The following is a 24152-nucleotide window of genomic DNA, read 5'->3' on the forward strand; positions in this document are numbered from 1 at the left end:
GTATTCACCCACGAAAGCTCATGCTCCAATACGTCTGTTAGTCTATAAGGTGCCACAAGACTCTTTGCTGCTTTTACAGATCCAGACTAACACGGCTACCCCTCTGATACTATTTCTACAAAGTCACTTTTCATTGTACAACAAACTGCACCTTAGGCTCCACTTTAGTATATGGGATTAAATGGAGTGCAGGGTGTTGTGTGGGCCCTCTGCACTGAGCTGGATTATATCCTCAGTGCCTTAGTGATTTAAAGCCAAGAATCTCAAGGTGCTTTACAAACATGAATTAACTGGATTGGTAATAATAAATACTGTGCTACATGAATTTATTGTAATGAATGACATCCTTGCAGATGTAATGAGGGAAGACTCTAAAAGGTGAGGCGATGGGCAGGTAGGGATGTGATGGTGAAAAATATTTATCTGATTAGTAAACTCCTACCACAATGATCCATTGACTGCCCCAAACCGCTGATGACAAGAATGAGCTGATTACACTCCTGTGGAATAAGGGACAGAAATGTTCAACTCAATAAATCCAGGCCTCACCCAGTAGTGACTTACTTGTCACCATTTTCATCCTGGACGGCAGTAAGATGTCGCTGAACAGCTAGTAGCATCTTCACATCACCAGTTACAGCGTAGTCAAAAAGAGCATTGGCATGACGTTTAGCAAGCTGCATTGCCTTCTCCAGGAACAGATCATCTGCAACACAAATCATTGCGTTCATCAGAGTTACAAATTATCTCAGTGCAATGTCCAGATATAACACAACAGGTGTGGGGTTTGTAACAGGCTGGGAGGGTTTTTCTGAAGCACTTCACAACATTCAGCAGGTGTTGATTCTGCCTGGGGAATGTTAAGCGCATACTGTTAAGTACATTCTGCTGACTCACAAAGGCTCCTACAGCTAATTACCACATACAGATGAACTAGTATATGGGCTGAATAGTCAGGGGAGAGGAATCCTAGGAGCAACTACATCTGGGGAGAAGACTTGAGCCGCACTCTGTAAAGGGGGTAAATTTGAACTATGCATACTAGTGGATTATATCTGAGAGCAGTTTGGGAAGAGAGCCTGCTCACAGAACTTTGAAATACTTCATGTTTCTATGGTTCATTCTCAGCATCTCAAATTGCTCTACAAACATTAATAAATGTAGCTTCACGACACATCACCTTTGTAGTTTAAATGAGGAAACTGAGGCAAAGGAAGGTTAACTGATGTCAAAGGTCACACAGAAAATCTGTGGTAGAGCCAAGAATCGAGCTCATGTCTCAACGGCCAGTCCTGTACCTTAACCGCAAAATTATACCATCTTTCCTCCTCTCATAAATACATCAAAGAGAATTTTTAAATTAAACAACATCTTCAGATTAGTGTCAAAGCAACATAACCACAGCAATTTCAATTACCCAATATACTACAGGGAAAAAAAAGGAAAGAAAGATGTGCGTATGTCATCAGTGGAACCAAGTTACAAACGGCTGACCAAATAAAATCCACAGCTCCAATTTAATGGGAGTATGGTGAAGAGGGTGAGGCGAGATGAACTTTCAAACCACATTTACCATTCTGGAGAGGACTGTCAATTGTACCAGACAGTCTATATTCCTAACCATTCCGAAGTGAGATTTCATGGGACCTTGTAATAAATTAGTATGAGCAAGCAAGGAAAACAGCAGTTGCCAGCTAAAACACACATATGCACATTGAGGAAAGAAATTCAGGACCTTTTGCTATGTAAAAAACAACACTAACGCTTGGGATAAAAGGGACTCTTCAACTCTGGTCAGTATTAATGCCTTCTTTTTGTAGGCCATGCTCTAGGGGTTACGTAATTATCAAATCTGTCTGGGGATTGGTCCTGCTTTGAGCAGGAGATTGGACTAGATGACCTCCTGAGGTCCCTTCCAACCCTGATATTCTATGATTCTATGGTACCCGAGTCAGGCTGACATTCCAACTAGCTGACGACAGTGGGTCCTGCAGACACATCATTAGTCTGACAATTATAACTTATAATTATAACTACCTCTCAGCACTAAACAACAGATTTAGTGTCTAATGCTAACGCAATCAACACACAACATGGGTGCACTTCACAGACCCAATTTTTCTGCATATATTCTTCACACAAATCGGATTCCCTGTTTCTCTCCTTTTTAGTAGTTGTATAATTGATAAAGAAATAATCATCAGCTTCCTGATGTGCTGTCTATTACTCAACCTTTAGATTCAACAATCCAAGCCCTTCCTTTCATTGGAAACAGACAGACAACATCACGCCCTCACACAAGTGCACACCCATCAATTAATAGTTTTGTTTCCTGAACTAACCCAGGAGTTGAGACTCTGAGCCAGCAAGCAGCAATTCTCTCTAGGGCACCACATGATCTCTCAAGTTCCAAGAAGCCACTTACGGAAGGCTTCAATACTGAAACCCTATTACTGTGTGAACTTGTTTTCCCAATCCAACGTCTGTCTAATTGTTATAGTAAATGACACATAATGAAACCAGCACACAACATAATATGTCCCTACATAACACATTATACATGGGACAGGGAAAGCAAGTTCCTTATCTGTCATTTCTATTATAACAACCAACCAACAGCATGTCTCCAGTGAATGATCCAAGACACAAATGGCCTGGTTTTCATAGATGTTGACTTTGATGGGAGTTATGGGCACTCAAGACATCTGAAAATCTGGCTAGCTAACCCTCAAAATATGGACTGATCAGGCTGTCAGCAAAAGGAAGCTTGACAAGGCAAAGATATAAATTTGTAATCTCCAGAGGGCTAACATCCTAGTTCAAAAAGACTTCCTTCAACCATTCCTTCTCTTTTTTCTGTTTTTTTTGTATAAAGACTTTGCTGTGAAGCAATGCTGATTTGATTGTTTAATTTATTCTTTATTTGGCAATGGATGCAGTTTATATTAAATTAAACATTTAATAAAATGCTCCGCATGCAATTTAGAAATAGATTTGCATGGAACAATGATGCAACAGTTACATACTTGGAAATAACACCTTTCCACACATACAGTGAAGCTTGTTAAATATCAAGGACCAAACCTTTTGCTGATTTACAACCTGTGTAATTCTACGGACTTCAATGGGATCACAGAGTCATTGGGAGGCAGTGCAGAGACACAAGGGGTTCTGCATAGATAGCACTGGCATACATGGATCTTGGGAGATCCCAGGTTTAGGAGACTGATCTCCTGCCATTTCCAAGCAGGAGCAAATTTTAACCCTCCCACCCTTGCAAAGATGGAAACTCTGTGAGCATGAACGTGTGACATTTCCAGTCCTTAACACAGACTTCTCCCATATATGAGATTGGCCCTATGAATGGCCCTAAATAGACTGATTTGTTCACTTACCCTGTAACCTACAATCTGCTTCAGCTACTCCAGCTGTACATGACAAAGTAACATCCTTCTCCTTATTATCACCACTACAAACTCTGGAATCCCTCCTCTCTGTGAGTTCCACTGTTGTGTTATGTTTCATATCTGGTTTGTCGTCGTGCTTATTGCAGCTTTCCCCATCCTGTTCAGCCATTTCATTTGAAATTCCTTACAACATAAATGAAAAGCATTAGTCTTTTGATACTGTGATTCTTTTGTACACATGATAATGCTCTGTGGGTCTCATTCACACCCCAATGAAACCAATGGAAAGATGCCCATTTACTTCAATCGGCACTGGATCAGGACCTATATCAATACATGCTACAGAGTCACTGCTCTCAAGTTCATTACACAGAGAGAAATGTAACTTGTTCTGAAGTTATTTAAGATTTTCACTTTGCCAAGCCCCATATTAAAGTATAAAATTAAACAAACCAATTATCTAACAATAAATGTACGGATGAATTCTGACCTCAGTTGCAATGTTACAAGTCTGCAGTATCTCCACCAAGCCAACAGGATTATTCCAAATTGACATTGGTGTAACAGACTGTACAATTTATCTCACAGATGTTGGAAATAAATGGCCCCATCTGTCTTTTTCACTGAAGCTCTGGGGCTTTTGGGTTTGAATTGATTTTCCCTGGTTTGGGGCACAAAGAATGAGTGTGTCCTTACTGTTAACTTCATTTTTCAGTGGCCACACACGTTTATCACACATTGGGCCACACTGTGGCTCTCCCTTAACCCAGCCAGACAATAGGGAGAGGAATGGCCAGCTGGGAACAACTCACTGGAAAGGGGAGGGGAAGAGCAAGGACAATGCAGTATCTTTTAAAGAGCTATTGCAGACCACTCTCCCCCCAGAGCAATAAGGCACCTCTGAGGCACTTAGCTTCACAGAAACAGGATGCTTCTCAGTGCTTTCTCTGGGGTGCTGTCACTTTAACACCATCTATCCCACGGATTGTGCTTAGCCAATGTACAAACATGTCTCACTGTGCATTTGTACTCATTTAATATGGACGTCATGTGATATCACATAATACAGTTTTTCTGAAGGCTGGAATTTTTCATTTTCAGGGAAAATGAATATTCCGCAGGTTAAAAAAGTAGCCTCCAGTGGGCTATAATGACAGAAGCCACAGTCCACTGGCCAATTTTTAAGTCCTTGGGGAAAATAGTTTTTGCTGCTTATAAACATCAAATCCAGTCAACAGCATATATAGTTCACCATTAAGATGTCAGCATTTGCCATCTAATTATTGTCTATTCTAATCATAGGGGAAACTGTGCTATTTGGGACAGCAGTGAGGGGTTCTGTTGGCTAATGCTGACGTCTAGTGATCACTGTAAACACATATGATTGTTTACACACATATTTTAATCCTGTTTGAGTCCAGTTTAGAGCGAGCAAGCTCCATCACTTTGGTAGTCATTAACAGTAATTGCTGATTATTGAAGCAAAGATGGTAAACTAAAGATTACTGTGGCAACCATGCTATTTTGTTTCTTACCATGTTTCATTCCAGCACTAGACTTTGTGGTGCCTGGATGGAAAGGCATGCCTCCATAAGCAGAATACCCATAGGAGGGGTAACCGAACCCTAAAAACAACAGCAATGTAAAAGGAAAAAGAATCACTGGAATTATTCTCCAGAACAAAAACAAGCAATACAATGAAAATCAAATGTTCAGAGAAAAGCAGTATTTTATGTGCAGCTCCTTTAGTATTTTGTCCTTTGGATTTTCCATCCTACTAGAATAACATGTTCCGTATGAAAGCCCATCTCCTATCTCTATGTCAATCAAAGGAAAGTCTAGAGGCCTGGCTAGCCACATTCTCTATCTCTGCAGTTCTCAGAATTTAAGAGGTAGCATACCACTTCTACTGCTCAACGAACGGCTTGGCATGCTGCCTGAATAACTGTAATTAGTGTAGTTATAATGGATTTTTATTCTGATAACGTGCTTTAGACCAGCGTTTTTCAAACTTTGGGTCATGACTCAGTACTGGGTCATGGCAGGTCAGATACTGGGTCGCTCTGGTCAGCACTGCCGACCTGGACATTAAAAGTCCTATTGGCGGTGCTGCCCAGCTAAGGCAGGCTAGTGCCTACCTGCTTCAACACTGCGCTGCACCCTGGAAGCGGCCTGCAGCGGGTCTGGCTTCTAGGTGGTGGGGCCTTGGGGTGCCGTGCGCTGCCCCCACTCCGAGCACCAGCTCTGCACTCCCATTGGCCGGTTCCTGGCCAGTGGGAATGGGGGTGGGAGGGCAATGCCTGCAGGAAAGAGTCACGCAAACCTGCTTGCGCATCTTCCTTCGCCGAGCAGCCGGACTTCCTGCTGGCCGCTTCGGGGTGCAGCGTGGTCCGTGGTGTCAGGACAAGCGGGAAACCTGCCTCTGCACCCGGCTGCACCGCTGACCAGGAGCCACCGGAGGTAAGTCCGTGCCCCAACCCTGCGCCCCAATACCCTGCCCCAGCCCTAAGCCCCCCACTTCAAATTTCTCAACAGCGACTGCCATTAACTAATTGGCATTCACAATGATGGGGTGTGAAGGATTTCTGCCCAGTCTTCCTTGGCCAGAAGGAAGCTATCTGTGACATACAACCTCAAGGAAGAAAAATAATGAGGGGGTTATGTGGCCTCTCACAGGAAAGAAGAGGATTTATGGAAAACATTACAACTTTGATTCTCATTTCACACCGGTAAGAATGAAGAGTAACTTCACTGAAGTCAATGGAGTTACACTGGTTCCACATCAAAGCAAGTGAAATAAGATTCAGGCCTTCTATACCTATAGAAATACAGAGATTTGCCATGTCAATTTCAATAACAAATAAATACGTCCTTTTTCTATGACCTAGAGGGACAAACCACACGTTACAATTTAAAGCTTATGCTTCAGATCAATTATCTTTTCTCTTTACCTGAGCCAGCACCACTTCCTCCACCTCCATACATTCCACCCCCTCCACCTCCGGCACCACTGCCTCCACCGTAACCATCAGAAAAATTAGGCATAAGCTTCTGTCGCTTCCTCTGAACTTCTTCTTTATCTGTGTTTTGGGGTGAGGGAGAGAATGAAAGAGAAACAGCAAAAGGAGAGGATGAGTCACTTCTATCACCAGCTGGAGACAGAAAAGAGCATTGTTACTAAAAAACAATACCTTAAGGGGAAATCAGAAGTGCTGTAAGTAGGGTAAACTTTTTCAGCTCCAAACAACAAATCATTTTTGTACAGCAAGCCTTGGTGAAACATGCCAGTAAGTGAACAAACCAAGCAACATTCTCAGACCACAGAACCAAAGACAAAATCATGTACACGGGTCCATACAGCTTCTCTAATACTGTATCTGGTGCCACAATACCCAAATAAAGATGATTGGGACTGGACATGGCAGACATACCTAAGTGCCTAAATCACTTTTGAAAACGGGATGCAGGCTCCTAAGTCACTTATATGCTTTTAAAAATGTTACCCGTTGGGAACAAAAAGGCCATTTTCTCTCCCAAGCAAATGCACTTTACAAAGAGGCCACATGTTTTGGCGATGAATCAGGGTCCAACTGAAATGAAGCATACTTCAGTACCAGAAAGGTCAAAGAAAAATGAGTTTAAAGCAAGACATAAAAAACCCATGCAGGTCAGTAGCAGGAGAACCAGCCTTACACAAAGTACAACAAATAAAGGAAAAACAGAATCCCCAGCTCCATCCAAAAAATCCCAAAGACTCTGGGGAAAAAAACAGCACTCTAAAGTTAAACATACAGAAAATGAAACAGTCATGAAAAGAGGAGCTGTCAAAAAGTGACATAAACATTCTAGCAAAGAGGAAGCCCAGCAACACTGTTGAGGAAAGAACAAAAATATCCCTCAACGAACAATGTAATAATTCCTAACAGGCATGTGATAAGGAAACTGCATGCAAAACAGTATCAATCAATGCATCAAACCCAAGCATTGAACATATGAACCAATATAATGAAAAGTCTATATATGAATGCACAATTTACAGACATACACAGTATGTAGATAAGTGTACCTGCATCAAATATACTCACCCCCAGGAAGAGAGAAAGCCCTAAAAAGCAGCTAATGAATCTGGCCCAGGAAATAAAACACACATTTCTGAGCTCATGTGAGCACTATTCAACAGGGAAATAGCTCAGTACAGTTGCTAGAATACCATCCCTGAATGCCAGCCTTCATAATATGTTGGACAGAGTTTATGAAAAAGCATTTACAGAAATCATCATTCAGTCACTTAGAAAAGTTAGATGCCTGCAGGTCACCAGGGCCTGATCAAATGCATCCTAGAATACTCAAGGAGCTAAGAGGAGGTATCTGAGACTCTAGCTATTATCATTGGAAAATCCTGGGAGACAGGAGAGATTCCAGAAGACTGGAAAAGGGTAAATATAGTGTCCATCTATAAAAAGGGAAATAAAAACAACCCAGGAAACTACAGACCAGTTAGTTTAACTTCTGTGCCAGGGAAGATAATGGAACAAGTAATTAAGGAAATCATCTGTAAACACTTGGAAGGTGGCAAGGTGACAGGGAATAGCCAGCATGGATTTGTAAAGAACAAATCATGTCAAACCAATCTGATAGCTTTTTTTGATAGGATAACAAGCCTTGTGGATAAGGGAGAAGCGGTGGATGTGGTATACCTAGACTTTAGTAAGGCATTTGATACAGTCTCGCATGATATTCTTATCAATAAACTAGGCAAATACAACTTAGATGGGGCTACTATAAGGTGGGTGCATAAGTGGCTGGATAACCGTACTCAGAGAGTAGTTATTAATGGTTCCCAATCCTGCCGGAAAGGTATAACAAGTGGGGTTCCGCAGGGGTCTGTTTTGGGACCGGCTATGTTCATTATCTTCATCAACGACTTAGATATTGGCATAGAAAGTACGCTTATTAAGTTTGCAGATGATACCAAACTGGGAGGGATTGCAACTGCTCTGAAGGATAGGGTCATAATTCAAAATGATCTGGACAAATTGGAGAAATGGTCTGAGGTAAACAGGATGAAGTTTAATAAAGACAAATGCAAAGTGCTCCACTTAGGAAGGAACAATCCATTTCACACATACAGAATGGGAAGGGACTGTCTAGGAAGGAGTACGGCAGAAAGGGATCTAGGGATTATAGTGGACCACAAGCTAAATATGAGTCAACAGTGTGATGCTGTTGCAAAAAAAAGCAAACATGATTCTGGGATGCATTAACAGGTGTGTTGTGAGCAAGACACGAGAAGTCATTCTTCCGCTCTACTCTGAGCTGGTTAGGCCTCAGCTGGAATATTGTGTCCAGTTCTGGGCACCGCATTTCAAGAAAGATGTGGAGAAATTGGAGAGGGTCCAGAGAAGAGCAACAAGAATGATTAAAGGTTTAGAGAACATGACCTATGAAGGAAGGCTGAAAGAATTGGGGTTGTTTAGTTTGGAAAAGAGAAGACTGAGAGGGGACATGATAGCAGTTTTCAGGTATCTAAAAGGGTGTCATAAGGAGGAGGGAGAAAACTTGTTCATCTTAGCCTCTAAGGATAGAACAAGAAGCAATGGGCTTAAACTGCAGCAAGGGAGGTTTAGGTTGGACATTAGGAAAAAGTTCCTAACTGTCAGGGTGGTTAAACACTGGAATAAACTGCCTAGGGAGGTTGTGGAATCTTCATCTCTGGAGATATTTAAGAGTAGGTTAGATAAATGTCTATCAAGGATGGTCTAGACAGTATTTGGTCCTGCCAAGAGGGCAGGGGACTGGACTCGATGACCTCTCAAAGTCCCTTCCAGCCCTACAATCTATGAATTATTTTCACCCCTCTAAAAACTACAAAAAAGTCAGCCTCAAAATTGGTGGGTTAGGTCTGAAGCATTGTAAAATGTTTCTAAACAATTTGGGCAAGGAGTTCCTGGATGCTAAAAATAGTGTTCACCTAAGTTCAAATATCCACCAGCGAACATAGAAATTTGTCAGCAAACGTCACTTTCTGCTGCTTATTATACCAAAATATAAATAACTCCCTCCCTCCCCCATGTCTCTGTTTTGTCCACCTATTTTCTCGTCACAAGCTAAATCCTCAATCCTGCAAATGCTTATGTATATGCTTTAAAGCACATGAGTAGTCATTGACTTCAATGATACTACTCATGTGCTTCAAGTTAAGCACATGTGTATATGCTACTGGATCAGGGTTTAAGACTGTAAGCTACTGTCTTTTTATTACATCTGCGTAGTATGATGCCGAGCAGAACGGGGCCTTGGTCCCTGATTGGGACCCCTGAGTTCTGCCATAATACAAATATTTTTATTACTATTTATTATTATTGCTAACATGAACACAACGAACAATCTTATAATTCAGTCAGATTAATTCACAGCATGCAACGCCTTAAAAAGTATTAATCCACTGGGTAAGCTTCCTGACACTGAACAACATAGTCATAAGGTCTGATTCCAACTATTACACTTCACCTAAAAGATTTACAATATTGTAATAAAAAAAAACCACACCAATCACACCACACTTCCTCTTGCAAAAGGTGCCGAGGGTTATTTGATTAACACAAGTGCTCAGGACTAGAGCTGGTCAGAACATTCCTAAAATTTCAATGAAAGAAAAATGCAAAATATATTTTCTATTTTCTCACCAGCTCTAGTTAGGACCCTGGTTTTGTGTTTCATCTGAAAGGCAGCACCTGCAGTACAATAACCTCTAGTATTGTTTCAGAAGTGACTCTGGGGAAAAAAGCGTCACCTACTGCATATATACATTCTCTGTGCATAAGATACCTGTTGGCACTAATCCCTTGTAGGGACCTGAATGTTTACTGCACAACAGTCCAACATAAAATATCAAAGTAAATACTGTGACAGACCCAGGCCAGTGGGGTACAGGTGTCTGGTAGAGGGCAACTATACTGGTCACTGGATGAGTAGTTTTCTGTTCCCTGAGTGACCAGAGCAGGGGCTGCACTAGAGTAATCAGGAACCTGCTAGAACCAATTAAGGCAGAGAGGCTGATTAGAACACCTGCAGCCAATCAAGGCAGGCTAATCAGGGCACCTGGGTTTAAAAAGGAGCTCACTCCAGTCAGGGGGGAGCCAGAGGAAAGGAAGCGCGTGTGAGGAGCGGGGAGCAAGAGGCGCAAGGAGCAGAGAGTGAGAGGCTGTGCTGCTGGAGGACTGAGGAGTACAAGCGTTATCAGACACCAGGAGGAAGGTCCTGTGGTGAGGATAAAGAAGGTGTTTGGAGGAGACCATGGGGAAGTAGCCCAGGGAGTTGTAGCGTCATGCAGCTGTTACAGGAGGCACTATAGACAGCTGCAATCCACAGGGCCCTGGGCTGGAACCCGGAGTAGAGGGCGGGCCCGGGTTCCCCCCAAACCTCCCAACTCCTGATCAGACACAGGAGAAGTTGACCCAGACTGTGGGGAAGATCACTGAGGTGAGCAAATCTGCCAATAAGCGCAGGACCCACCAAGGTAGAGGAGGAACTTTGTCACAACACATTCTGCCTTTACTAGTTTTTCCATTAATTCTGCCCAATATGAGCTACAAGTGTAGTATTTTCTAGAGGTAAAAAAAAATAGAACAAGGACATTACCCAACATTAGGAAATACATGAGGACTCTGCTGTTTCACAAACAGGATATTTCCCCTTTGTAATGCATGGAACAGGTTAAATGAATTACCTTTGATTTCTGGGTAGTACAGAAATGGCTTTGGCTCACTTGTTTCCAGATCAGATTTCCGCCGTAGTTGGACAAAAACAGATGCTGGTTTTGTGATATTGACATCTCTGTACTTCGGGGTTTTGAATACAATAGCAAACTGTGAAAAACATTGATCAGCAGGTTGTCAGGAACAGTTTTCTGAAACAAGATATTGCTTTATATCTAACTTTTTGTATTTGGGGGGATTTGAGTTAGTTACAGCTGAGAGGAATATCTCACTTGCATGAAGGCTAAAACAACTATAAATTCTCGTTTTATTTTTCACTTCTACTTTGGAGCTAACTACAGTTTAAATGCCTTTTAAAAATGCTGAACTGTCACATGATACATGAATATATAACACATGTGGGTATTGTATTTTTCTCTCTTGCTTTATCTTTTTTCCATGTATTCCTGTAGGAGCTCTGGAGACCTTTTAACCTGTACTATGTTTCCATAGACATGCCTTACATCTCTCCCTTACCATTACTTTCGCACCACAGTTTTCAAATTTCCTTTTAGCGTGTTTCTACCTTTCATCAGCACTATGATTTCCAGTTTAAAATAAATCAGGCTGGGATTTAGAGCCTTTCATTACTAAGCCATCAGTTCAAATGGGGTCCTACTAGCTGAAGAATTGAAAGCCATTAGCAAATGACAGCTATTTGGTCACTTACCTGCCTATGTACATCTGTCGGAGAAAAATCTCCAAAGCCTTCCCATACGCCACCATTTTCATCCTCTTCATAAAAACGAATTTGAATATCATCTGCAAACAGTGTGAGAGTGTTAATTCCTCTAGGTTTTTTAAGCTTTTGGTTAAATCAATTTCTAATAAAAAATAATATGGTGGATGGCAGTTCTAACAGTGGATTTTAGGAGATAATATTTTTCCTAGCACTAATTCATACTGTATACTATAAGCAACAATAAAAGATTTTTGGTAAAGGAAAATAATTCTCTCTAATGCTGAATTTCACCCAGTATTTGTTTTCTGTGTTAATGTGCTGCATTTAGAAGAATACATTAAATATCAAGAACTTTACCCCTCTCAAGTATGATAAGTTTAGGAAGATTTATATAAACATTATTTGGGGTCGAATTCTGCTTTTATTTCCACCAGTTTTACACTGATGTAATTCTTGTGACTTCAGTGGAGTTACTCTTGTTTTAAACTGGTGAGTGGAAAATCAGGTTCACTGCTTCCTGTTCTATGGTTAAACAAGATTAGTGCTGTAGCTCGATACAGAATGTAGGGATGGGAGAACGTATGGTGTGAAATACAGGATCCCTTCCCCACAGTCTGAATTCTGAAATCTGAATGAAACTTGAACTGTTCAGGTTCAAGTTCTATTTACTGCTGGCAAAAAGCCACTTCTCAACTACTGCTAAGAGTGACAGCAGCTACTTTCAGCAGCAGTCATGAGCTAAGTGCTCTCCAGCAATGCATTTCCTCTCCCCTTCACAAAGCAGTGCAAGGGGCAGAGATGTTTCTGTTGGGCTGGGAGCCCTCTGTATAGACCTCTTTGGAGAGGTTGGGGAAACAGGACATCCTGAGGACTCTTTCTTCAGCATCCTGGGGAGGAAAGATATGAAAAGCCCATTTTCTGTCTTGGCTAATGGCCAGGAACTCTTTATCTTCCTAAGCAAGGGGCCTTAGGGTAGGTGGGCTGATTCCACCTGATCCCCAATCTGGTAGCATTCAGATTTAGAAACACTCCTTCCAACGCTGTTGCTGTGTGCATTCAAGTTTCCTAGTGCACGGAGGTTTCAGAGAGTGACGGAGTCAGGGGAAACCCCACTCAGTCTAAGGGGAAACCCCACCTTGGAGTTTCCATTTATTCAGACTTAAGAAAAAAATTACATTTTACTTAATCCCCTGGAAAGGCCGTGGATTTACAGTGTTAAGGGAAAAAAAATTTCCCCAAACTCTACCAGTTTCTCTTCTCCCTATAGAACTACATGGTATGCCGTCTTCTCCCACACCCTTCTCTGCTGCAGTGTGGAATAATAGAAAATGCCTGAATCATTTAACTACTCTACTCTACAGTCAGGTAGAGAACTGTGCATGCTGTTGTAGAGATAAAGTAGATCTGTGGGTCCCTGTTTTAATCGACAGATTAAAACACTCCACCAAGCCCCCTTTTTCTTTTCTGCTTACTTCCATCTATGAACAGGAAACCAGAATATTGAAAACAAAGGCCAATATAGTCAAATTTGAGCCTCTTAAATTAGGCATCCAAATCCATATTTAGAGCCTGATCCTGTAAACACTTCAATCCAGGAATAATGTTTACTACTGAGGGTAGGTCTATACTTACCGTCCGGGTCGGCGGCTAGCATTCGACTTCTCGGAGTTCGATATATCGCGTCTAATCTAGACGCGATATATCGAACTCCGAACGCGGTCCCGTCGACTCCGGAACTCAACCACCGCGAACGGCGGTGGCGGAGTCGACGGGGGAGCCGTGGACTTCGATCCTGCGGCGTCTGGACGGGTGAGTACTTCGAACTAAGGTAGTTCGAGTTCAGCTACGCTATACTTGCCTACCTTAGTTGCCCCCTCCCCCCCAGTGTAGACCAGACCTGAGAGTCCACAGGTCTGATTGGACATTGCACAAGCCTGATACCTGGTAGTAGCTATTTACAGGTTCATTCCCTTTGACATCTACATGAACATGGCTTGATTATTGGCAGTGTTGGGCACCCGCAGCTCCCACTACACATTATACAAGGGGTTGGGGGCACCACAGGGGTGTGGTCACAGGGTCCACGATTGCACCTACCCAGTGTTCACAAGCCCTGGCAGCCTGGGGGGTTAGAACAGAAACTTCAGAGGGGCTCGGGTGGTGTCCTTGTCAATGTCTGCTGGTTGGGGGAGAGGGAAAAGGGTACATGAGTTTCTTTCCCCCAGCTCTCCAGGCTGTTCCCATACAAGTTACTTACGGGTGGCTGTATACGATCACTAATCGCTGCCCTAATCACTGCTGGCCTGATTTTCAGAAATGCTGAGAACTCACAAATCCAGCTGAAGTTAATGGGAGCGGTGGTGGCACAGGACCTTGGAATGCTAGGCCACCACTGCAGGCCTTACTCATACAGTCCATGAGAAACAAAGCAAAGCTACTTTAGAATCCCAATCAAAGGGGCCGATTCAGAACACCAGACAGTTTGGGGCTCTTACCTTTCTGAACCTTGTCACAAAGAAGGTAAATCTCCTCTCCTCCTGTCACGCATCCTGCTGTTCTGTCCATTCTTACAATCTTTAAATTGGATGCATTGGGGGCTTCTGTCAAAAGGGACGAGTTGAAACAAGATGTTATTCCGCTGACAGCAGTATTGACTCTGCTGACAGCTGTAGGCTAAAAATAGGTTTGTCAGGGTTTGGTTTTAATCCATAACTGTCAGTAAACATTACTTTTGGCTGATGCACTGAAATCAATGAAAAAAATATCGCTCGGTAACAGTGGGCATGCCTGCAGGGACTGGGTGTCACCAGCCCTGCAGCTATGCAGGTAGCCCTATGCAGCTCTGCTGTCGCGGCCTGATTTGGAGGGAGCGTGGGAGCTGTCCCCAGGCAGCACATGTTCAGCAGCACCCTGCGGTCCAGGGCTTGTTCTCCTTGTAGTCCTGGCCAGGGGGTTCTCTGCTTCATGGGGCCAGGATGGCCATAGCCTCCTCCCCCACCTTGCACTCTGGTGTCTTTGGCCTGTTAGCCGAACAGAGAGCCCACTGCAGCCCCACTATCAGCACTGCCCCAACTCTAACCCCAGTCCTACTATCCCAACTGTAAACAAACAGTTAAAAATAGAAAATAAAACCTTAAAAATAAAAATGGAGAAAAACCATCACAATTAGAAAAAAATATCAAATTCTGCCAAGCCTAGCAAACAAGAAAGCGCAGAAGTGGGATAAAAGACAAACCTCAAACAAGAATCACATGCTACTGTCTGGATTCCTTATCTTGTGAAAGTGAAGGATGAACCACTAATTTTTCATCTTAACGACCTGATTTTGTACTCCTTATTCAGGCAAAACTCCCACTGACTTCTGTAGAAATCTTGCCTGACTATGGACTACACAAGAAGGGCCTCATTCACTACTGTGCTAGTCCTGTATGAGCACAATACCAGTCAAGTAATGCAGTGGGGAATCAAGACTCAAGACTCTCCATTGTTACTAATTAGGTTAAAAAAAATGCCATGTGAGAACTGCATCACATTTTCTCTCTTGCTCTCTTCCTCTTTCTTTGTCCCACTAACTGCTTGATATGGGGTGTGTGTACGTCACTATATATTTTTAAATCTCCTGTTTCTTTACTGCTCTGTGGCCTACCTAAAAAGAGTGTTAGTCCCTGTCCAGTTCACAATGGCCTGGGGTCCACATCACCATAATCAAACCTGGCAATTATTTGCAATCTCAATAGATATGTCAAGAGTTAAAAGGGCCCTGGACACAGAACTATCCTCACACCATTACAAATAATAGCTTCAGGCGAGGTGTGAGACACAACGGCAGGGCAGCATGGCAGAAGCTTGCACTGCCACATGCTGCATCCGTACTGCAGAGGACTTCAATGGCACCATTCCAAATCACTAGATTCACTCAAAAACAAATTAAAAGAAAAAAGAATTCCTGTTTCTTTTGAAATAAATGAATTCAGTTGGTGGTCTCAGATACTCGGGTCACTGGCAGCGAGCGGCATGAAAACCTAGACAGTGAAAGAGAGAGGTGCATCTATTTCCTCCACCTTCCTCACAAATGGAAGAGAGACTTTGATGCTCAGACTTAAAAACAACAACAAAAAGCATAGAGCAACATCAACTTCCTTTCAATGTGGCTTGGCGTACGCTATACCTCAGTTTGTATTGTAACTTCCCCCCTCTGCTTATTGTATCAACATGCAGGTGTGTGTTACCGTAATGAAAGCGTATTGGAATTATAACAGATACTAAAGTAAACCAACAACATTCCTCAAAGACACCACTTGGTAGTTCTCATCACCCTCCAGATGATGCGCCTGGGCCTTTTTCTCTTCCAGAAAATGCAAGTAATGTAATGCAAAAAAAATGTATATACTTTTTCTTATTATTGCATGAATATTGCTAAATTAGTAATCAGTAGCAGGTAGGAGAATTTCAGAATTAGAGGGAGTTCCGAGAAGGGCAATGAGAATGATCAATGGCATGGGAAAAGCTCTCATATGGAGAGAGATTGAAAAGATTGGGATTGTTTACCTCAGAAAGGAGATGAACAGAGTGGACATGATAAAGGTATTTAAAATAATGAATGGTCTAGAGATGGTAGATCAAGAACTTCTGTTCTGCCCATCTCATAACACAAGGACAAGGGGACATTCAATTAAACTATAAAATGGCAAATTCAAAAGGGATGCAAGGAAATACTTTTTCACAGAATGTACAACTAGAACATAAGAACAGCCATACTGGGTCAGACCAAAGGTCCATCTAACCCAGTGTCCTGTCTTCCAACAGTGGCCTGTGCCAGGTGCTTCAGAGGGAATGAACAGAACAAGTAATCACCAAGTGATCCATCCCCTGTTGCCCATTCCCAGCTTCTGGAAAACAGAGGCTAGGGATACCCATTAGATTGTGTAACACTTTGCCACAGGAAGTTGTTGAGGAAGTCGTTGAGGTCAAGAACTTATCAAGATTCAGAAAGGAACTGGACATTTATATGAATAACAAATGTTGTCATCATAGTAAAATTTTTGGAAGGGATGTCTGATGGGGTATACAAACCCCTCATTGGGGCAAAAGGGGTTAAAGGACTACACTGGATCCAGGTAGCCCTGCCCCTCCAACCCTGCAGAGCATGCTCCAACTGGAGACAGGGCTGAAAAAGGAGCAACCCAGCTCAGAAGGGGGAGGATGGGGAGGAGTGCAAACCTATCCTGAAGACTCCTGCCAAAAGGGGCTGGAGAAGCCTCCTTGAAGAAACAGGACTGTACGCGGAGCCCAGCTGGCAGTTTTCTCCTTATCTGCGGGGCAGAAGCTGAGGGAAGGAAGCAGTGGTAGGAAGCAACCCAGGGAAGGTCGCTCACAGGGTTCCTCCCAGAGGCCAAACACTGCTGATCTACTTAGGGCCCTGGGTTGGACTTGGCCTACAACTGAGTGGATGCTAACTGTTAGGTCCCTCGGCCCACCAAGGACCCCATTATAGGATATTAAACCTCATGCTTCAGGGCTTAGGCCACTCTCTTACTACTAGAGACCTGGATGACACCCAATGTGAGGGGCAGATTATCTCACATCAGCCTAATGTGGGGTTCTTACACCTTCCTCTGAAGCATGTGGCACTGGCCACTGTCAGAAACAGAATAGAGACTAACTGGACCTTCGGTCTGATCCAGTCTGGCAATTCCTACGGCCTATGTTCCTAAAAAGGGAAAGTAAGACCCGTGCCTGTTAAAAAGGACATGAAAACCAAATGTACTTACTGCTGTCATATATTGCATCTGATATGACAGGATCAAGTCTTCTTGTGAAGCTGCCAGTGCTGTCGGGGAGGAAGGCTGTGAACATGAGTCGCACCACGCTGAGGTCCATCTCTTTAGTCTGCTGAACGGCTGCCTGACGGATGATTTCTCTTTCCCTCTCTAGAACCAATCAATAGCAGAGATAAATTGACAACAGGGTGAAAAATAATTCTACCTCCAAAAAGTAGCTTTGGTTTTTTTTAACCATTAGCTTCAATTCTTATTTTTATTTGGAAAATAGTAAAGGGGTAATTCACTGCATTCTGCACTTCTAATAAATGGAGTGACATACAATTTGTTGCCTGCATATTATTATTTATACTGCACCCAAAATTGTGCCAGATATCTCGCAAACATACAAAAAAAAGCGCAGTCCCGGCCATGCGGAGTTTACAATGGGTGGAAATACGATAAAGGAGGACAAGGATAAGATACTGCAGTTATTTAAGCAAAGTTCACATTTAGAAGCCGGCACTAACCAGCAGTAAAATAAGTAAGTATTCTCTAACTTCTGGCTGTGCTGTAGTCAGAGCTGGATTGGCCCTTCGGTCTTTCATTAACAATCTGGGAGCAATGCTGACCCAAGGTTTTGCAGGTACACATGTAAAGCAGGGATTGCAGGGATGATCTTTCCCCAGGGGAATCTCCATTAAGTCTACAACCACTTAAAGGATCCAATAGCTCTCCACGATAATACAAAGTGACTCAGTTTCTCAGCCTACTAAACAGGGGTTGAAGATGGCAGCATTGTTGGTAAAACTCGTGCACAGTTGTAAATGTTGTTGAAATCTAGGAGGGAGGGTTGTTTGGTTCTGCATGCATGATGAAATGGAGATCCCAAAAGCAAAGGACTGCTCGAAACACACAGCTGGGGGAAGACTACCTAGGGAGCCTACTTAGACATCATCCTGGCTGAGAATCTGTGTTTCTTGGAGCAAAACCTATTATCAAGAACACGTTCTCAAGATCCATGACAATCAAATGGATAACATCCCACCCACCTGTTAGTTGTCTCTCTCCACCACCTTCTGCTTGAATATAGTTGAGTTCAGAATGCACTAGGAGCCCAGGATTGTATCCTTTTTTACAGGCATCTGTCATTCGTGCTTCCAGAGTTTCAAACACTTTCTTCTTTGTGACATGAAGTATCCCTAGGTTTGGAAACCTACACAATATGATCAGAGAAATATTTTCTTAGTCCCTTATGCAGAAGTTGCCCCCAGACTCTCTTTGTAACCATAATCACTTGGGGTTGATCCAAAGTCCACTGAAGTCAATGGAAAGACTGAATTTTCAAATGTGGGTGATCGAACAGAACTTACAAAATGTGTGGGCACCCACTGCATATACAAAACCTAAATCGTTGTGTGCCAGTGGTCATGTGGGTGCAAAAAACAGGTAACCTGACACACAAGTACCCGTTTGCATGAGCAGTTACTGATTTTGTGCATGTGTTCATGTTGTGGATGCAACTGAGGAAACAATATTTGAAAATTTGGCATGCTTGCTCTATCTTGGTAATGCCATAACCAGAGATGTTCAAGCTCATGAATTGTGTAGGGAGGAGAGTTTGATTTTAAAACCAGTGGTCTTCTATATTTTTTAACTGTTGTGCAAAAATCCCTCTATCTCCTACATGTCAGTGCCTACTAACTAGGGATAAACTGAGACCACATTTATTTTTCCATTTTAAGGTATGAGCAAAGTACAGAGCAGAAAGTGAAGGACTAATGCTCCATTTAATGGTTTACCTTTACAATTTTTGTCTCACCACTTACAGTTTTTATACTCAATTCTCTGCCCACAAGCTTTGCCAGATATATCAGTGTACTCACCCTACTACCATATCCTTAGGTCCTGCATTAACTGTACATACTCCTTCCTCACAATATTTACCCACCAAGCTGTGGGCATGCAGGTGGACGTTTTTTCCATTAGTGACTAACTGGACAATTACTTTTGCAGGCCCAACATAATTGAAGATCTGTAAACAAGCACAACAAATATTTAAAAAAACGGAACATTATCATTACTCTCAGTAGGTATTTTCTGTCACTTTGATATCTCAGTACAAACAAATTTGCATACAGCTCATATGTTTTCATTCCTTCCTTCACGAAATACAAACAAGATAAAATGATTGTCCCATGTCACCAAAGAGGAGAGTCTTATCAATTCATTTAATAACTGTTCTTTTTTTTTCAAAGTAAATGCAACAAAAATAAATTAAACTCAATCTACAAATAGCAGGAGTGAAAACAAAAATAATGAGAAAAACAGTTCAAGAGAGGCACTTATATCCATTTTTCAGAAAATAAATAAGTAAATATTTCACTTGGCCTTTTGCGCTAAGTAGGTTAAATTCCATTCAGTAGACTGCATTCTCAGTAGACATTAAAGCATGTTAAGAAGTTCAGCGAAATGGTATGTGTTTAGCATCAAGAAAATGCACTGTTTTGCTGAATGTAAAAGTGCTCTCAAAAAGTTAAGATTGAATTATTATATAGATTATTGCATTTTCTTTACAATGCCGTGTTCTCAATAACCCCCTTTGGCAGAGGTTTTTTCAGAGAGACATTTGGTATGGAATTCATTCTATGTTCATAAGAAAGAATTCTACATTGGCTCAAAAAACTGCATCTATCTTAGGCACTTACAATAGCCTCTATTACCATAGTATCTTAGTACTCACAATCAACACATTTATCCTTACAACACCCCATAAGAGAAGGAAGTACTGTCCCCATTTTACAGATGGGGAACTGAGAGGCAGAGAGACTCCCCAACGATCACAGAGGAAATCTGTGGCAGAGCAGGGCACTGAATATCGTTTTCAGGATAGCATTCTAACAACTGGACCATCTTCCACTTCACACACAAGGCCCAGTCCTGAAAATACTAATGCACATGGTTGGTTTTTTTTTGTTTTTTTGTTTTTTTTACTCATGTGCATAGTCCCACTGAACTACACATGAGAAAAAAAGATAAGCACATGCATACATTTTTGCAGGATTGGGATTGTGGTAAACTGAGTGCATAGGATCACTGGTGCAGAATTGTGTCGAACTCTGTCTCCTAGCTTCTCACATCATCTTTTTTTCTGACACAATATTAAAGATTATGGTTATAAAAACAAGAGATGCCACAGAAATTGTACAAATTAAAAAGCACTGATCAAATAGCAATTTTATAACGGCTTTATTTCATTGTTATCATTCACATTTCTGACTAGCTTCTCTCACAAGCTGTGTTAATCAACTGATTATCAATTATCCACATCTTTTAAATTATACTTAGTGTAAAATCTTCAAACCCATACCCACTGTTTCTTAAACACCCTTCCCACAGTTTCACTTAATTAACTAACCAGTTTATCAAGAAGTCTTTTTTCACATTTAGCCCCAGGTGAAGTCATTTGCATTACAGAAACATGTAGATTTAATCAACCAGGATACTGAAGGATACGCATACACAAATGCAGTAGAACATCGATTTTACAAAACCAGTCAGACAAACAAGCAGTTACACAAACCATTCTTCCTGAAGGAAAAAATAACAATCATATAACGAAAGTGAGATTGATGAAGAACAACTTGACATCCCATCACATTCTCAGGCCTGAAACACGCTGGAACTCACTTGGCAGTGTTGGAAAGAGAAGAAGAAATTGATGCAGTGAACCATGCTGCAGTGTACGCACTGCACCAACCGTATTTTTGGTATTTTCAATTTTATGAGCTTTTTGATTTTATGAATTCCTCAATCAACGAGTTTGTAAATGGAGATTCTACTGTACAGTAAGAGTGATGACTAAATTACTTCAGCTTCTTGTATTGATAAGACTGATCAGAACTCACCATTATGTCACCACTCTAACACGTGTCGCTTACTTTTTTTTGTTTCCTTTAGCCCTTCTTGATTCCACTCCATTACACTTGGAACAGTCTCAACAGTTGCCCAGTGCCCTCCCCCATGACTCCCTCCTACTCACGGCTAAAAGCTAAACAGTTCCAGGAAGCATGTGTCTGTGAAAATCCTCTCGTAACCCGCTTGTCTGCTACTTGTTTGTTTTACCTGTACTGTACAATAAAAATGCCTCTAGTTTAAGAGCATGATGTGGTCTAAACATAAGACTAGCACACATGAACTAATCCCAACTCTGACAGTGACTCAACCTACAGCCTTGGCCAAGTCACTGCCTCATCTTCCTCATTTGTTAAATGGGTGTGATAATACTTACTTGTCAACCTCAAAGAGGTATGATGATTATTAATTAACATTTACAAAACGATTTGAGAATGAAAATTGCAACTTATGTCCCAAGTATGATGATGATGATAATGATTAATAACTCTCTAGGGCACATTATTTCCTGTTTTTGACATATGCATTTTCACTATTATAAAGTGCCTTGTGTATCTCCATTGCTCTATAAATGATAAATAATAAATAATGTGCATGTTCCATATTTGTGTCAGAATAGCTCAAGACAGTTCTGTATCAGCTGTTCAAACCACAGTGAAACTGTATCTAGTGCTGCTGGGTTTTAAGGACTTTCCAAGACATCTGAAAGCAGAACATTTAAGTACTGTGGTATCAAGATTGTAATCTTCACATGGTTTACTCAGCTCAACACAGTCTTTGTAATTGGCATAGGGAGAGAAGCCAGAGTTCTCTAAAATGTAACTAGTATATAGATTGTTAGATCATAAAGCCAGAAGGGAGCAATGTGATCATCTGGTCTGACCTCCAGCATAAGATAGGCCATAGACTTCCCCAAATTAATTCCTGTTTGAATTAGAACATATATTTTAGAAATACATCCACTCTTGATTTAAAAATTGCCAATGGGGAATCCACCACAAGCCTCAGAGTAAGTTGTCCCCATGGTTATTTACCCTCAATCATAGGTGCCGACTCCGTGGGTGCTCCGGGGCTGGAGCACCCATGGAAAAAAGCACCCACCAGCAGCTCCCCGTGGCCCCATCCCACCCCCCTGCTCCAGCTCACCTCTTCCTCCTCCACGAGCACGCCGCCACGTCCTGCTTCTCCCCTCTCCTTCCCAGCACTTGCGCTGTGAAACAGCTGATTCGCGGGGCAGGGAGGGAGGGTAGAGGAGGGGGAATGCGGTGTGCTGGGGGAAGAGGCAGGGCCAGGGTGGCGATTTGGGGAAGGGATCCAATAAGGGCAGGGAGGGGGCGGAGTTAGGGTGAGGACTTTGGGGATGGGGTTGGAATGGAGGCGGGGCTGGGGTAGAGTCGGGGAGGGGTCTGGGGCGGGGAAAGGGCGGGCACCCACCGGCGCCAGAGAAAGTTGGCGCCTATGCCCTCAATGGTAAAAATATGTGCCTTATTTCAGTCTGAATTTGTCTACCTTCAACTTCCAGCCATTGGATCATGTTATACCTTTGTCTGCTAGACTGAAGAGCCCATTATCAAAGTTTTGTTCCCTATGTAGCTACTTACAGAGCTTGATCAAGTCACCTTATAATCTTCTCTTTGATAAAATAAACAGATCACTCCATTATCTTCTCTTTCATAAAATAAATAGCTTGAGCTCCTTGGGTTTCTTATTTTAAGGCATGGTTTCTGAGCCTTCAACCATTCCCATGGCTCTACTCTGAACTCTCTCCAATTTTTCAACATCCTTCTTGAACTGTGGACACCATTCACAGTATTTCACAATTAATTCTAAATTTAATCTGGTAATAGGCCACTTGCATATGTACTCATCAAATTTTTTCCACTGAGAATTCCAAAAATAGTCACAGACATTAATTACTGACAAGTACATTATTTCTAGAAAGTTATACAAAATGTATCAGTGCCGAACATCTAGAGGCATTCAGATACTACAGTGACTGGTGCCAACATAACAAGATAGATAAAATAAAATGTGGCAAGAAGGAAACGTTCAGCTATTACGAGAATATCTAAATGTCACTTTACTGTTTAATTCCTTGTTTAACAACGAAATTATTAAATATTTGGTTTCTAAGGAGCCAGTTACTATCAAAGACAGAGAAAAAGAAAATAAGGAGTCCCAGTAAGAGTATAGTTGCAATATTTGCTGTGCATCCACCATATGGAAGCAGTGTTCAGTTTACCTAATCTGATAAAGTTAAAAATGCTGCATAGTCACATTTATCTGATGTTTCTGTTTAAGAGCTAGATTTGTTTTAGAGATTAAAGGGACATCTTGAGAGTTAGTGAATTTCAAAACATTAAGTTGAAAGTAGTTTCAACGGCTTCACAGCTCCCTGAGTCTGCTCAGCAGTTTTTATGGTTTACAAATCACATTTGACTATTTTAAAGATGTTTTTCTGTACCTCATACAAGCAAGTGAAACTGACTGACTGATTAGAGAAAGCAAACAGCAAAACTAACTATACAAAGTGCTGTGAAATGCATGAAGTCAACAAACTAAAAATTGAGAATCCACCCCTTCTTTCTAATATTATAGCAACATTTGGCCCAAGTTCTGCAAACACTTCAAA

General features: G+C 41.8%; 1 protein-coding gene across 4 annotated transcripts in view; it reads right to left on the minus strand.

The window, feature by feature from the left end:
• The window catches only part of NFKB1 (nuclear factor kappa B subunit 1), an 84216-nt gene that overhangs the window by 18985 nt on the left and 41079 nt on the right, over positions 1-24152 (minus strand). For all 4 annotated transcript variants that reach the window (XM_045018468.1, XM_045018465.1, XM_045018466.1 and 1 more), the window contains exons 6-15: positions 19492-19640; positions 18658-18821; positions 17618-17776; positions 14342-14446; positions 11835-11926; positions 11137-11275; positions 6359-6487; positions 4943-5032; positions 3396-3590; positions 565-706 (exon numbers count right to left, since the gene is read on the minus strand). In XM_045018468.1, the coding sequence (XP_044874403.1) occupies positions 565-706; positions 3396-3590; positions 4943-5032; positions 6359-6487; positions 11137-11275; positions 11835-11926; positions 14342-14446; positions 17618-17776; positions 18658-18821; positions 19492-19640 (1364 nt within the window). The remainder of the gene's footprint in view (positions 1-564; positions 707-3395; positions 3591-4942; positions 5033-6358; positions 6488-11136; positions 11276-11834; positions 11927-14341; positions 14447-17617; positions 17777-18657; positions 18822-19491; positions 19641-24152) is intronic.

This window comes from Mauremys mutica, chromosome 5 (genome assembly GCF_020497125.1).
Source record: "Mauremys mutica isolate MM-2020 ecotype Southern chromosome 5, ASM2049712v1, whole genome shotgun sequence".
Lineage (NCBI taxonomy): Eukaryota > Metazoa > Chordata > Testudines > Geoemydidae > Mauremys > Mauremys mutica.